Genomic DNA, 14,009 nt, shown 5'->3' on the forward strand with positions numbered 1-14,009 from the left:
TCGTCTCAGGGCCTATAACCCGTCCATTCCCCTCCCGCCAAGAAAAAACAAATACAATTCAATATGGAAGCCCCGATTTCCTGGAACGAGCGGGATTCCCGAACTCCGTAAAAACGAAACTCCTTTCCCCCCGAATATATTTTTTTTAACTGCCGCTTGAGTTGCAAACTTTGGCCTTCATTTTCTTCCTTCCGATCTTGCTGGGGAGTTCTCTTTTCCTTATTTTTAAAAATCACTGCCGTTAGAGAAAACCCCCACCCCACCCTAGCTGGGGCTGCTGCTTTCTCTTTCCAGCGGGACCAACCTTGAGCGCAAAGGCACGGAAGCGATCACGCCCGCGGAACTGTCGGATGGAGCCCCCGACCGGCTTGCGCGTCGGCCTCTCGCTAAAGCTCGCCCCCCCTGCGATCCCTCGGCCGCCGCTTACCTGCCGGGGCCAGCGGGCGCCCCCCTCCCCTCCTCGCGCAAGCCCGGGCAGAGCCGCCGCCGCCGGCTTCCGCCCCTGCGCATTGGCGCCCTGGAAAACTTGCCTTCTCCGGCGCCTCTGGTGCCAGACCCTTAGCTACGCCGCGACCCCCCCATCGCGCGGCGCGTTAACAGCAGGTTGGCAACGAGTGCGACGCGGGGCAATTTGGGGACGCCGCATTTTCTCAGCGGCCTTTCATTCTTTTCTTCGGCCCGAAGGCGTGCAAGGGAAGCCTCCCCTCCTTGCCCGGCTTGCAGGGAGCCGCTCTGACTGGCTCGGGGATCTGCCAGTCGAAAGAAGCCTCCGCCGGCCATGCGGGTGGCTCAAAGTCCGCCCCGTTGAACCCGCACCGGGAAGTTTGGCAGCCAATCGGAGGCGCCTCCGAAGAAGGTTCGTTGAGGGCAGCTCGGGTAAGGCCGGCGTTTGGGGCCGGGGAGAAGCTTGCTTGGAACGGGGGAGGCTGCCCGGGGGGGGGGGGGCGGCTTCAGCCTTTGGAAGGATCCCGCGAGCTGCAACTGTGTAAAAGCTTGTGGGTAAGGTTGCCAGCTCCAAGTTGAGAAATTCCTGGATATCGGGGGGGGGGGGACCTGGAGAAAGTGGGGTTTGGGGAGGGAAAGGACCTCGGCATGGCATAATTCCATAGAGTCCACACACACCCGTAGCCGTTTTCTCCAGGTGAACTGATCCCTATGGCCTGGAGACTAATTGTCATTCCGGGAGTTCTCCAGCCACTACCTGGAGGCTGGCAACCCTACTTGCGGGTTTCAAGGTATCCCATAGAGGTAGTGGCTACTCGCTGGTTGGGGACGGGAGTGAAAACCCGAAGAGACTTGGCTCGGCATCCTGCCCTGGTGGGGTTTGCTTTGGTGGAATCTTTATTGTATGCATTGCGATGGAATGGTGCCCCCCCCCTTGATATTTGTGTGTGTAGTTTTGTCTGGTGAGGTGGAGTCCCTGTTCAGTTAGTTCTGTTTGTTAGTTAGGCCCCTAAACTGCATAGACTCTCTAGGACTGAAACCAGCGGCTCCCACCCCTGTATTCCCTTGCTAATAAATGGATGTTGTTTTGAACACACTCACCTCAGTTGTGTGAATGTAAGAACAGGACCCTGAGCGAGTCCCTCATTCTTGACTTTCAACCAAAAGGAACCACTGCAGTTTCAAGCCTGTTAGGAGCAACAAGCTTGCCGAGTCCATAGTGGGGGAAGCTGCGCTTGGAGATGTGCTGAAATCTACCGATGCAGCAGTTTTAATTGATAAAGTTAACAGGCTAAATGTTAGCAAAGAGCAAGAGTCCAGGAGCATCAATAAGACTAACAAAATTTGTGGTAGGGTAGGAGCTTTTGTGAGCCACAGCTCACTTCTTCAGATACTTCTTCAGGCTAGATGTTAATTGGGGGTAGTAGTGAAACATGGCGTGGGGTTTCTCCTTTTCTCCCCAGGGTGTCCTGGACAGCACCAAGCACAAATAGCATCTGCTTAGTGTGCAAGAGGTCCTGAGATCAATCTCCAGTTGAAAGGACCAGGCAGTAGGTGATATAAAAGACCCCGGAGAGGTGCTGCGAGTCTGAGTAGATTATTGCTGGTCTTGATGGACCAATGGTCTGATTCACTCAGATCCTGCAAGGATCTCTGGGAAATGTAGTCTTATTAAAAAAAAAAACCTAGCCGTTCAATGTGATTCTCAGATGGGGAGAATCGCAACCGGAGGGACTTTCTCTCTCTCAAACACACTCTCTCTTTCCAAAATCCTCTGGTGGGTGGGAAGGTAGGGAATGATGTAACAAGAGGCAGGAAAAAAGCCAAGGTGTTTTGCGAGCGAGAGAGAAATCCCAGTGCCTCCCATTCTTCTTCTCCTGGCAAGGAATCACAGCACAGATTCCCCCCCCCCTCCCGTCTCTGAGCTCCTGAAGGAAAACCGAAGCAACTGGATTTTTGAAAGAGAGAATCCAGTGAAGCGGCTGTTTTTTGTAAGAAAATCCACTTGGCTCAGTTTTCCTCCAGAAGCTTGGAGGGGGAGGGAGGGTAAGACTACCACTCCCAGAGAAGTGTGCGCGACCCAACCCGTGCTCTTCACGTGTAATTCATCTCATGTGTTTCCACTCTTAGTGTCCAACTCAAGCTTATCCTTAGAACCTGGTTTTCATGCCAGGCCTCATTCGTCATAAAAGAGAGCCTCTGAATATGTGCTCTGGCTTTGTTCCACTGAATAACCCCATCTCTCCCTACATATATTTTCCAGCCAGGGACTGTACTTTCCAAACACATAAAAAGTGCTGCTTTGCCAGCTGGGGAGAAAGCATGAAGCAGAGACCAATGCAGCTGGCAAAATATTGCTTTGAGACTAGCACTGCCTCTCCATGTGCTTGCTTCCCAAGATACCTGCTCGACCTTTATATTTACCAGACTATTGTAAAGACATTAGACGTCTCCTGCATTGTTTCTTCATAAAGAGGCTTCAACAGCTGCCTCGAACTGCCCATCATCTCAGAGGAGGGCTGGCCGAAAATATCTGGTCCCGTTGGGATTTGCTTTCAGTTTGTCCCCTGCAAGGGTCAACATACTTGCTTGAGTCTCTGACAGGGGAAGCTGTGGCCAGGGACCACAGAAATCACCAAAATGCAGTAGTTGTAATCCACAATGTTGACAGAGTACATTTTTCATTTGTGGCAGAAAGCCCCACATTTCTCAAAAGCAGAACAAGAAACTTTCCCATTCAATGCTGGAAAGTGTTGTGGAAATTTAGTTTTTATCCATGTATTGCTGGTCACTTTCATTCCAGCAGAGACACTTTTCATCCAAGTATTGTTGCCAGTTTATTTCTCTTCAGCTACAAAATGGTTGTTTATAAAAGATGTAGGATCTCATAAGCTCCTCTCCCTTGGAGGTCTGCTGCTGCTGCTACTATTATTGTCTTCATTTGTTACCTTTCCTACTTACACTCAAAGCAGATTACAAAATACGAAAATTCAAACAGCAGAGATCTCTAATAAACAGAAGAATCACAAAACTGGAAAATAATGCAAGCAAAAAACTGTCTTAAGGCAACAGCATTGTCAGTGCAGACTAAAAAAAAAAATTCTGGTAGATCAGACTGAGAAAGAGAGAGTTTTGTCCAGAGCCACAATGGCCAGCATAGAACTGGGGTCCCACTCAAGCTTCCTAGGACTGACTTTCAGCCAGTTTGACCGCTAACTCCAGGGCCAGTTCTCCAGCCAAGCTGCCCAAGTGACTGCTTGGGGCAGCACAAAGAGAAGGCCAGGATACTGTGCAGTGTCCACTTGCTCCCAGCTGTGAGTGGCACGGGCAGAAACACATCCGCTCCTGGACCTGTGCTGCTACTGGCCCAATCCCAACCAGCTCTGCAAACCCAGGAGGAGATGGGTATATTTTGCTTGCACCAACACAATAACTTGAAGTGGCAATTGCTGATGGAAACCTTTCCTGTGCATGTGAGCCTAGATTCGATGGTGCAGAGGTTTCTGTCCCAATCTTTGTTCCACTGGGACGTGCTTCTGAGATCGCTTCATGGCAGTGGCATAAAAATGTTTGGGTTGTGCCATGATGCGCTCTAAAAGTGGATCATTGGACTAGGTCTGGAAGACCCAGGTTCGAATCCCGCTATGCCATGAAAGCTTGCTGGATGGCCTTGGGCTGATCTCACTTTCTCAGCCTAACCTACCTCACAGAGTTGCTGTAGAGATAAACTGGAAGATAAGAGAGCAACTCAAGCCACTGTGGGTCCCCGTTGTGGAGACAAGCAGGGGTCTAATGAAGCAGAATAAATAAATAGATTAATGGAGAAGAATATCAGTGGCTACTAGCTGTGAGGACTAAAGGTGAGCCTCCATATTCATAGGCAGTTAACCTTTGAAGTCCAGTGCTAGGAAGCAACATCGGGAGAAGCCCTTGGCCTCTAAGCCCTGTTTGTTGGCCCTCCAGGACAGCTGGTTAGCCCTTGTGTGATTCAGCATGTTGGACTAGATGGGCCGCTGGTCTTATCTAGCAGGGCGATAGTCTCAGGAAGTACATCTTGTACCCACAGTTCCCATGTGCCCACCTAGGATGTCTGCCTGACCGTTCAAGATTATGTGATTTTCCCCTTCTTGTGGGGAGATGGTCCACACCAAATAGAATCTGCTTTGTGTGTCAGATAGGCAAGCCAGCCTTCCTGCCAGACCTGTGAATATCTCGCGCTTTGCAGCTCTGCATCAACTTCAACTGATTGTCATTTGAACTGGGGCGGGGGGAGGGGCTAGAATATAACTTTTCTGGGAGGCCTTTGCTTTGGCATTCCAGGCAATTACTATGTACAGTGTACTTCTAGGGTGCAAATCTCTAATAAAGACCTTCATCTCATACATCTGTGTCTGATGACGTGGAGAGTCTGAGAGAAATCCCTAGGCAGGCCTGACATTATGCAAGTGAACAGTCTGGGATTCTGACTGTGTCCCACAGCAAGATATGTAAGCTTTAGAGTTATCGTATTTACGTAAAAGGAAGGTGACCCTGAATGTACGAGGATCCCCCTCAAAAAAAGCGCAAGAGTCCAGTAGCACGTATAAGACTAACAACATTTGTGGTAGGATATGAGCTTTCATGAGTCACAGCTAGTTAGTCTTATAGGTGCTACTAGACTCTTGCTCTTTTCTACTGCTACAGACAAACATGGCTGCTCGTCTTGATCTACCCCCTCAAAAAGTTATTAATCAAGAAACATTTCTTATTGGGCGTAACTGTAACTTATGTGCGAATGCAGGGGTCATTTCATAGAAAAAGAGCTGGAGGAATTCATTAGCATAACTCATTAGCATAACTCATTAGCATATGCCATGCCCCTTGCCATCACCAGAAGTGGGTCATTAGCATAACTGATTTGCATATGCCACACCCCCTGATATCACCTATCCTGGCTGTTTTGGACCCAATCCTGGCCATTCAGGACCAAAATTGGGCCCAAAATGGCAAAAGGGGGCTGAAAATGGCTGAAAGGGAGCCCCAAATGGTCAGGATCGAGCCGCTGCTGAGCAGGAAAGTGATCCACCACCCATCAGAGACCCAATCCGGGCCATTTCAGCCCCAATCCAGCCCGAAATGGGCCCAAAATGGCTGAGAGTCAGGTGGGCCACCTGTCACGTAACTGCGTTCCTGTGCGTTCCCCTTTGAAATGAGCCCTGTGCGAATGTAAGATGAACCTCCCCTCTTTTTTTTTTTTAGTGTCTTACCTGAGGGGAAAAAACTAGTCTTGAATTGGAGTAAATACAGCTCAGGTTAAACTTAGAAAAACTAGGGAGAAAAACCTATTTCGAGAACATCTGAACATCTTTTGGTGCCCTCCAACCGTGCAATCCTGAGCAGAGTTACTCCATTGATTTAATTTCAATGGGGTTAGGCTGGAGTAATTCTTTAGGATTGCAGTGTGTTTTTTCTCCCTTTGTTAATTTCACTTAACCTCACCGTGAAGAAGTATTCTGTATAGCTCATAACCTGTCACAACAGATTGTGAACCTTAGCTTTTCTTGTTTTTTTAAAAAGACGCTGGTACTCGTATATAAGGTTGTACTGATTACCACCAATTCCCCCAGGTGCCTGTACTCAGTGCTGGTGAGTGCCGCCACCAGAACAAAGCCTGGTTCCTAATAAAGGTAAGTTTAAAAAAATGTATGGAATGGGCTGGTTTGGCTATCTAGTTTGGCCCCTCTCCCTGAAAAATACCGCTCCTTCAAGCAACTGGATTGGATCCAGACTAAATTGGCAATTTCCTCCAGTTCCCCACCCCCTGCAGACCCCCTTCATGTCATTCCTTGGGGTCCCCTGCCCCCCAGAAGCGGCATTTTGTGGAGATCAGTGAACTGCAGGGGGAGGCAGGAGGCAGGAAAGTTCTGTCACTGGAAAATTTGAGTCTGGATCCAGTCCATGGCTTGGATTACCTCTGCAATAAAGTTGGACTTGCCGGCTTGGGAAGGCCCATGCTTTGCAAAGTGGCTCCATCTCCTCTTTTTAATCCCAATTAGGCAATTTCTTTCCCTCTGGTTTATGGTGCAGGGAGCGGCAAGGAAAGGTGAGGACAGGGCAAACAAGAAACTGGCAATTTCCTTCTGATATAAAGCTTATAAAAATTCACTCTTGTCTCAGATGCAGTGAAATGACCTCATCCTTTTTGGAAAGCAAACAGTAGCCAAGAGGCCCTCCTCTTCCTGGCTTCTGTGTTGTAAGGGCTGGGATGATGAGTAATCTCTCTGGCCCCTAGAGAAGAGACGAGCTGGTGGCTGGAGCAGGCAGGCGAGGGGGATCTTGACCGTAATCGGTAGGTGCAATACAAAATACTACTTGTACATCTAGTGAGCTGAAGAACAGAGAGGCTGTCCCGAAGCGGGCTAAAAATAATATCAATCCAGAGGAGTTAGACATGTTAGTCTGTAGTAGCAAAAATAGAAAAGAGTCCAGTAGCAGCTTTAAGACTAACCAACTTTACTGTAGCATAAGCTTTCGAGAATCACAGTTCTCTTCTTCAGATGCATGAAGAATCACAGTTATCTTCTTGCATCTGAAGAAGAGAACTGTGATTTTCTAAAGCTTATGCTACAGTAAAGTTGGTTAGTCTTAAAGGCGCTACTGGACTCTTTTCTATTAAAAATAATATTGGCACCAGTGTGTAACTTTGCTCTTTCCTCATCTGTGAATGAGCCCCCTTTTCCATCCAGCCTGGTGAAGAAGAGGACCAGCCCTTAACCCAAGATCTCTTTCAGAGTCACGGATTGTAGCTGTCAAGTGGTTTGCCATTTTCCTGGTGTCCCAACAGTTTTTGTTGCTTGGATAGCAGAACTGGTTGAGATTAAAGCCTTCTGTATAATTCAGAAGCTGCAGGAATGCCTGTACCTATGTGAGTCCACGAGACAGCTTCCATGACCAGACCACTTCAGCTGCTTGAGTACAGAGGATGGTGTTTTCCCACATGGAGACAGGCTTCTGTAGCTGCCAATACAGCACAGCAGCAAATGGGTTTCCACATGGCAGGTTTCTCTCTGACCCACCTCCTCCCCCCCTCCCATGCAACCAGGGCTTTTCCAATTTTGGAGGGGGCGAGGGGGGAATTGATAAATGAATATTGTTATAGCAATCTATCTTTCAGGTTCTTTAAATTCCCAGCTTTCACTTTTTTAAAATGTAAATACCCCTTTTGCTGTAGAGAGATGTCTTTCCCCTTATATCTCTGCAACAAAAAGGCTAGATACTTACTTTTTGGTTTAAATGAAAACTGGGAATTCCGAAGATTTGATATATAGATTGTTCATTGATATGCAATTGCTGACTAAAAACCAAAAAGCCCTCCCCTCCTGCCATCTGCACGGGGAGGAAACCGATGCTGCAGGGACAGAGACGGGGGAAATGACTGCCATGTGGACAGGACTGGGAAACTCTGGATGTTCCATCCCACATGGCAGCCATCTGGGTGTTGGTGCACTCTTTCCCAAAACTTTGTATCAAGGCAGGTTTGAGAAAGATTGGAGAAAAGCCTGGGAAACCCCGGGTGGTATACAGGTGCAGTGCAGTGCAGTGGAGAAGCAGGAAAAAAATCAGCTTCACAACACCAGCAAACCTGAAAACAGCTGTGGAAGACCCTGACTTTCCACAGTAAAGCGGAGTTCTTTTGTCAGGCTTTCAGTAGCCCTGAGGTGGTGGCTCGCTTTCTCTTAGGCCGTTTTCACACTGCTTACCGGCCACAGAACATCATGCCAAGCTCCCAGAACAACAGCGTCTTCCTGGTGCAAAATTGCACCAGGAAGACGCTGTCGTTCCAGGAGCTTGGCGCGATGTTCCGTGGCCAGTAAGCAGTGTGAAAACGGCCTTATTTGTATTTTCTGCCAGTGTGATATTGTATTTGGTTTTTGAGACCACTTTGAGTCCTGTTGATCAGCAGTGAAGCAGGATATGGATATCTTAAATAAATAAAAGAAGGAAGATAGAAATCCCATGGTCTTGCCCTGGAAAAACCTGATGCTCAGAAAGATCTTGCTTTGCTTGTCTGTTGACTCTTGCTGATTCGGAAGCAGGCAGATGCCTCAACTAGAAGTGACCTTGGAGAGGCAGAGAAAAGGTGCCTAATAATCTGTCCATCCTAGCAGTTAAAAAAGCGTGATCCAGTCTTCAAGCAACAGGGATAGCCTGAGCTTGTGAGACTCTGTCCCTCTGAGCGGTATACAGAAGTTAATCTGGAACATGAAAAGTTCCTTTAAATACAGAAATAGTTTGCTTCTTTCTTGCATTTCATTGGCGGGCAGAAAATATATCTTGGTGGAGCCAAATAAGCAAAGCTGCATATTTGAGGAAAGGATTCCTAAAACTGGAATCCTTTGTATGTATTTGCGATGTGTGTTCCCTCCCGCATTTTAGTCGTGCAGCATTATGGATGGGGGAGAATCTTGTCAAGCTAGCTGGCTGGAAAACCAGCCTGTATTTAGCAACCTCTCGTTGCTGCACTGCCCCTTTTAATAAGATAATCTGACATCTTATAAAACTTTTGACTCAAATCTTTACAAAATAGAGAATGAATGAGCATGTATGCCAGAACTCTCAATTTAATTAGCATAGAGGGTTTTATTTATTTATTTTTGCTCTATTGATTACAAGCGTGCACTGAATTCGTATCAAACTTCACAGCTTGCATGTATTTGACTGGTGGAAAATGTCCCCTTGTCTTGATCATCAGATATGGTATAAAATTCTATAACGGTTAGACTGGAGGTAGAAGACAAGAGGGCGACCTCTGGTAAAAGAAGAGCTATCGTCATTCATGGTGTGTCCAAACGCGCTACTCCTATACCTGGCCAGACAATTTATAGGGCTTCAAAAATCTGCCAGTCCATTTTGTTGGAGCCTAGATCGGGACCACAAGTAATGCCTGCTCTGTCATCCTGCCTTAACTCTCACAAAAAATTCTCCAATCTCTTTCCATCCTTCATTCTTGGCAAAGTAGAGAGGTTTTGGTGCAAGTATGTTATCATGTGATTACCGAGGAACAATTTGCCACTCATCCACTTCTGAAATGATTTTGTGAATCTTACTTTGAAATCCAGAGGAGTCAGCCATGTTAGCCTGTAGTTCCAAAATAGTAGAGTCCAGTAGAACCTTCAAGACTAACAAACTTTATTGTAGCATAAGCTTTCTAGAACCACCGCTCTCTTCATCAGATGCATGCCTCTGACGAAGAGAGCTGTGGCTCTCAAAAGCTTATGCTACAACAAAATTGGTTAGTCTTAAAGGTGCTACTGGACTCTTTACTATTTTACTTTGAAATGTTTTTCTTACTTTCCAAACCCTTGAGCTTTGACTGATATTTCTGGTTTGGGGGGCAAATTATTATTATTATTATTTTATTTAAATGTAGAGCTGCTGTTGGATTTCGAAGCCCCAAGAGGATGCCAATACCAGACATTTGGAACGTGATCCCGGAAGAAATTCTGTCCCACATATTTTGCTACCTCCCTCTCAAGGACAGGCACGCGGCCTTCCAGGTGTGCAGGCGTTGGGCTGCGGCGGTTTCTGCCAGTTCCGTCTGGAACTTTACAGAGGTCAGGTAAGGAGTGGCAGCCTCTCGGGGCATTTCTAGAAGTCTTCTGCTAACACACACGATCCCCGTTGGCTGGTCTCCTTTTCCCAGTCCGATTTCCGTGTTTTCAGCTCTGCAGTTCCCTGCAGCGGTCTCTCCTTTATTTGCTAACTTGCTTCTCTCCTCTCCCCCTGGTCTGTCCTCAACATCTTGGTTTTCCAGCAAGAACCTCCACGCTAGGATCATATTGCCTGCATTTTCCGGTCATCTTGGTTTCCTCGTCCTCTCTGCTTCCTGTCAATCTCACATGCCCTCCTTCCCTTTCTCCTTCCTTGTCTTGTCTCACTAATGCAGCTTACAGTGCAAACAATGTAAGTCAGAAAACTGGGAGCTGAAACAGACGTGACAAGTTACTTAAGTTCAACTTGGGTTTCCTTACCTTAAGGTTTGATGGGAAGTGTAGGCGTCCTTGCAGCTTAAAGTTTAACATTTACAGAGCAGCAGGGAGGGAAGTGCAGGCATGAGGCACCTTTCCTCCCGCTCTCCAGGTGCATTGCTGCATTTCTCCTTCCCCTGCTTGCGTGGCCTGGAGCTACATAGCCCCATGTGCTCTGCCTTTCCCCCCGGTCGCACTGAGCATCATTTCATCTCCCCACCCCCCTCATCTGGCCCAGCCCTCAACAGCTCTGGGCCACACAGCTTCTGGCGGGGGCCAGGTGGGTGAGGGGGGAGATACAGCGATGCTCTGGGCACCTTTCCTCCCACTCTCCCGGTGCAGCCCGGTGTCGCTCTGTGGGGGCTGGGCCAGGCGAGGGGGGGGGGGAGATGAAGCGATGCTCTGTGCGAGCAGACTATGTATAAATGAACAAATATGAAAAGTGAAAACATAAATTTCGCTCTGATACCTACCAGAGTCATCTAGATGAGTCTTCCAGAACTGTGCTGTAGAAAAACTTATGTTTAGCAGGAGCCACAGCTCAGAGGTAGAATACACACTATACTCGCCAGAAGGTCTCCGTTTCAGACCTTGGCATCTCCAGGTAAAGGATCTCAGTAACAGGTACTGGCTAAGATCTTCTTCTGCCTGCGACCTTAAGAGAACTTCTACCAGTTCATATAAACAAGGCTGGACTAGAGGGCCCAATAGTCTGATTTTGGGTAAAGCTGTTGGTTACCTGGAACTTGAGCCCCGTGGCGCAGAGCGGTAAGCTGCAGCACTGCAGTCCAAGCTCTGCTCACAACCTGAGTTCAATCCTGGCGGAAGCCGGGTTCAGGTAGCCGGCTCATGGTTGACTCAGCCTTTTATCCTTCCGAGGTCGGTAAAATGAGTACCCAGTTTTCTGGGGGTAAAGTGTAGATGACTGGGGAAGGCAATGGCAAACCATCCCATAACAAAAAGTCTGCCAAGAAAACGTCGCGATGTGACGTCCACCCATGGGTCCATAATGACTCAGTGCTTGCACAGGGGACCACCTTTCCTACCTAACTGGACCTTACAATGGGTTCTCACAGGTGCCTTATGAAACACACAGCCTCAGCCCTTGCTGGTATGTGCCTTATTTTAGAGTTAAGAAATTTAAAAAAATGTTTAATAATAGCATCCCATATCACACAGCATTCTGAGGCTTTCCCTTGATACAACTGCAGAGATTTCCAGTTACGTTTTTCCCTCCCCCTGTTCTTTCAGTTGCAAGGATGGGGACGAGGAGGGCACGTTACAGAGCTTGCACCAGTTCCTGCACCGTATCAGACATCTGAAGATTGTGTTTGATCAGTCCGAGGAGGTAATCCGGAGGAACGTCTCCCAAATTTTAGACATGCTAGCCCAGCAGAACCACAGGTTGCAAGCACTGTGCATTGCCTGCACGGGACAGAATCCTTATTTCTACGCCGGCCAAGACATTCTTCAGAGTATCAGGAATGTCTGTCGGAGTGAGAACAAAATTGATCTTCAGAAGATTGACTTGCGGCAAATGCCTTTCACTCTTGATGATGAGATGGTTCAACTGATCGCAGCCTCCAGCCCAAACTTGCACACCTTGTTCATTAATAACCGCACCCTGGTTTGTAACGTCAAGCCAGAAGCCATGGTGAAGGTCCTCCAGGCTTGTCCAAAGTTGTCTACTTTGGGCGTCTATTATGCCAGCCTGTCCGAGGATGTGTTTCTGGAATTGGTGAAGCCAAATCGAGGACCTTTCCATTGCCTGGACATTTTCTGTGAACGTCTAGACAAATATGTCCCAGTCATCACTGAAGAGCTTTGGGCTGCAGTGAGTGAGAGGCACCCACAACTCTACGTTGAGCTAGAGTTTGAGCACACAGTCCCTGCATGGAAGATACCTCGGATTCTAAAGCCAAATATCCCTGTGACTACTTTGCAACTGAACACCTTTACTTACATGGTGAACCAGGTTAGGTTTGTCACCAGCAACTACAGCCAGAGTTTGGAGAGGCTGGTCCTTCACACCACATCGTCTGATGACCTCAACTTCTCCTTAATAGATCTGGCAAAGAAGTGTGTACATCTGAAAGAGATCCACTGCTACTGCACAGTCAGCCAAGCAGTGATCGATGCCTTCCTGTCGCATTGCACGGGTCTGAAAAGATACACTCTGAAGATCACCAAAGAACGTTACCCCTGGCAACCAGTAATCGTCTTATGATTTGACTAAAGAGTTCATTTGTGCTTCTCAGCCAATTCACACATAACCACATCCTCGTCTTGCCTGTTTGATCAGATGTCTTCTGGGAGTTCTGAACTTCCCAGATGTGCAGGGGAGAGATGCGGATTGGGACTGTGGGAAATGGAGACCTAAGGCTTCTCCTTTGTGCCACCTGAAATGGTCCCAAAGAGCTGCATATAGCACCACTGGAGACTGCGTGCAAATTTCCCCAGTGGGGCAACTAATGGCTTCCCAAGACCCTTTCAAGTTGGGAAAACAGCGTAGACAAACCCCGTCTTTCCCACTATCCAAATGGGAACTAAGCTACAAGAGACGGACTACACGAGGATGAGATTGGAAGGCTTTGTCAATTTCTCCTCTCTACAGAGCCAGGGAGATCCCTGCTCAGAGGGTTTGTTAATTTCCTCTTTGCCTCTTGAAGGCTCTGTCAGTTTCACCTCCCCTTCTAAGAGGCAAAGAGGAAATACACAAACCTTCTGAGCAAATACACAAACCTTCCCCTGGCTCTGTAGAGAGGGGAAATTGACAAAGCCGTCCGATCTCTTTTAAAACCCAGATTCCCAGCTAACATTGCGACTCCCTTCACGTGCGCCTCCTCATGTAATTCGTCTCTTGTAGCTTAGCTCTGGGTCTCCAATATGCCTGGAAATTAAGTTCTGAGCACTTAACTCTCAATGCCTGTCTGATCCACAGAGAGGGCTTTGTCATGTATCAGTTGGCTCTCAAATAGCAGTCGCTTGCATCAGCAGCCATGTGTTTATGCGGTACCAACTCTGTTTATTCCCTACTGAACTGGGATTGCGGAGAGCACAATGCACGGATAAAGCACTTTACTGCAAAAGTGAGACATGGAGGGAGACGGCTGTTTTAAAATGTGTGGGCAGCGCAGGCTATGTAGAACTGAAACGCTTCATTGCTAAGCTATTGCCAGAAGAAACAGCTACCATTTTAAAGCATGGATATCAATGCATCTGAAAAGTGATCTCAGCAACTGTGGTGGGTTGGAGTCACGTGGGTAAATAGGCTAAGTATGTAGAATCTAACACGCAACTAAGAGCTAAACTACAAGGGATGAATTACACCAGGACGAGCACGTGAAGGGAATCACAATGTTAGTCGGGAAGCTGAGTTTTAAAAGAGATCAGAAGGCTTTGTCAATTTTCCCTCTCTACAGAGCAACTAAGATCGCTCCTGGGGGGGGGGTGTTTATTTCCTCTTCGCCTCCTAGAAGGGGAGACGAAACTGACAGAGCCTTTGGGAGGCAAAGAGGAAATTAACAAGCCCTCTGAGCAGTGATCTCCCTGGCTCTG

General features: G+C 47.7%; 2 protein-coding genes across 3 annotated transcripts in view; one reads left to right on the plus strand and one right to left on the minus strand.

Annotated features, from left to right (window-relative positions):
- Positions 1 to 487, minus strand: part of TRADD (TNFRSF1A associated via death domain) — a 15,758-nt gene extending 15,271 nt beyond the window's left edge. The window contains exon 1 of one of the 2 annotated variants that reach the window (XM_055000429.1): positions 428 to 487. The gene's annotated coding sequence lies outside the window, so the exon portion shown is untranslated. Of the gene's footprint in view, positions 1 to 304; positions 405 to 427 lie in introns of those variants that run through there. The other variant, XM_055000428.1, reaches the window with a different exon arrangement.
- A 318-nt stretch (positions 488 to 805) lies between these two features.
- On the plus strand, positions 806 to 13,784 carry FBXL8 (F-box and leucine rich repeat protein 8). The gene is made up of 4 exons (XM_055000905.1): positions 806 to 876; positions 6,051 to 6,110; positions 9,854 to 10,042; positions 11,703 to 13,784. The coding sequence occupies exons 3-4, from the start codon at positions 9,885 to 9,887 to the stop codon at positions 12,676 to 12,678; spliced, it is 1,134 nt and encodes a 377-aa protein (XP_054856880.1). The 5' UTR covers positions 806 to 876; positions 6,051 to 6,110; positions 9,854 to 9,884; the 3' UTR covers positions 12,679 to 13,784.
- The last annotated feature ends 225 nt before the right edge of the window (positions 13,785 to 14,009 follow it).

The sequence above is a fragment of the Eublepharis macularius genome, chromosome 16, assembly GCF_028583425.1.
Source record: "Eublepharis macularius isolate TG4126 chromosome 16, MPM_Emac_v1.0, whole genome shotgun sequence".
NCBI classification, from domain to species: domain Eukaryota; kingdom Metazoa; phylum Chordata; class Lepidosauria; order Squamata; family Eublepharidae; genus Eublepharis; species Eublepharis macularius.

Bases quoted from the DNA above. Each gene is read 5' to 3' on its own strand.
- FBXL8 (XM_055000905.1), top strand. From the start codon at position 9,885: ATGCCAATACCAGACATTTGGAACGTGATCCCGGAAGAAATTCTGTCC. The intron at 10,043-11,702 runs GTAAGGAGTGGC...CTGTTCTTTCAG, and splicing joins TGGAACTTTACAGAGGTCAG to TTGCAAGGATGGGGACGAGG.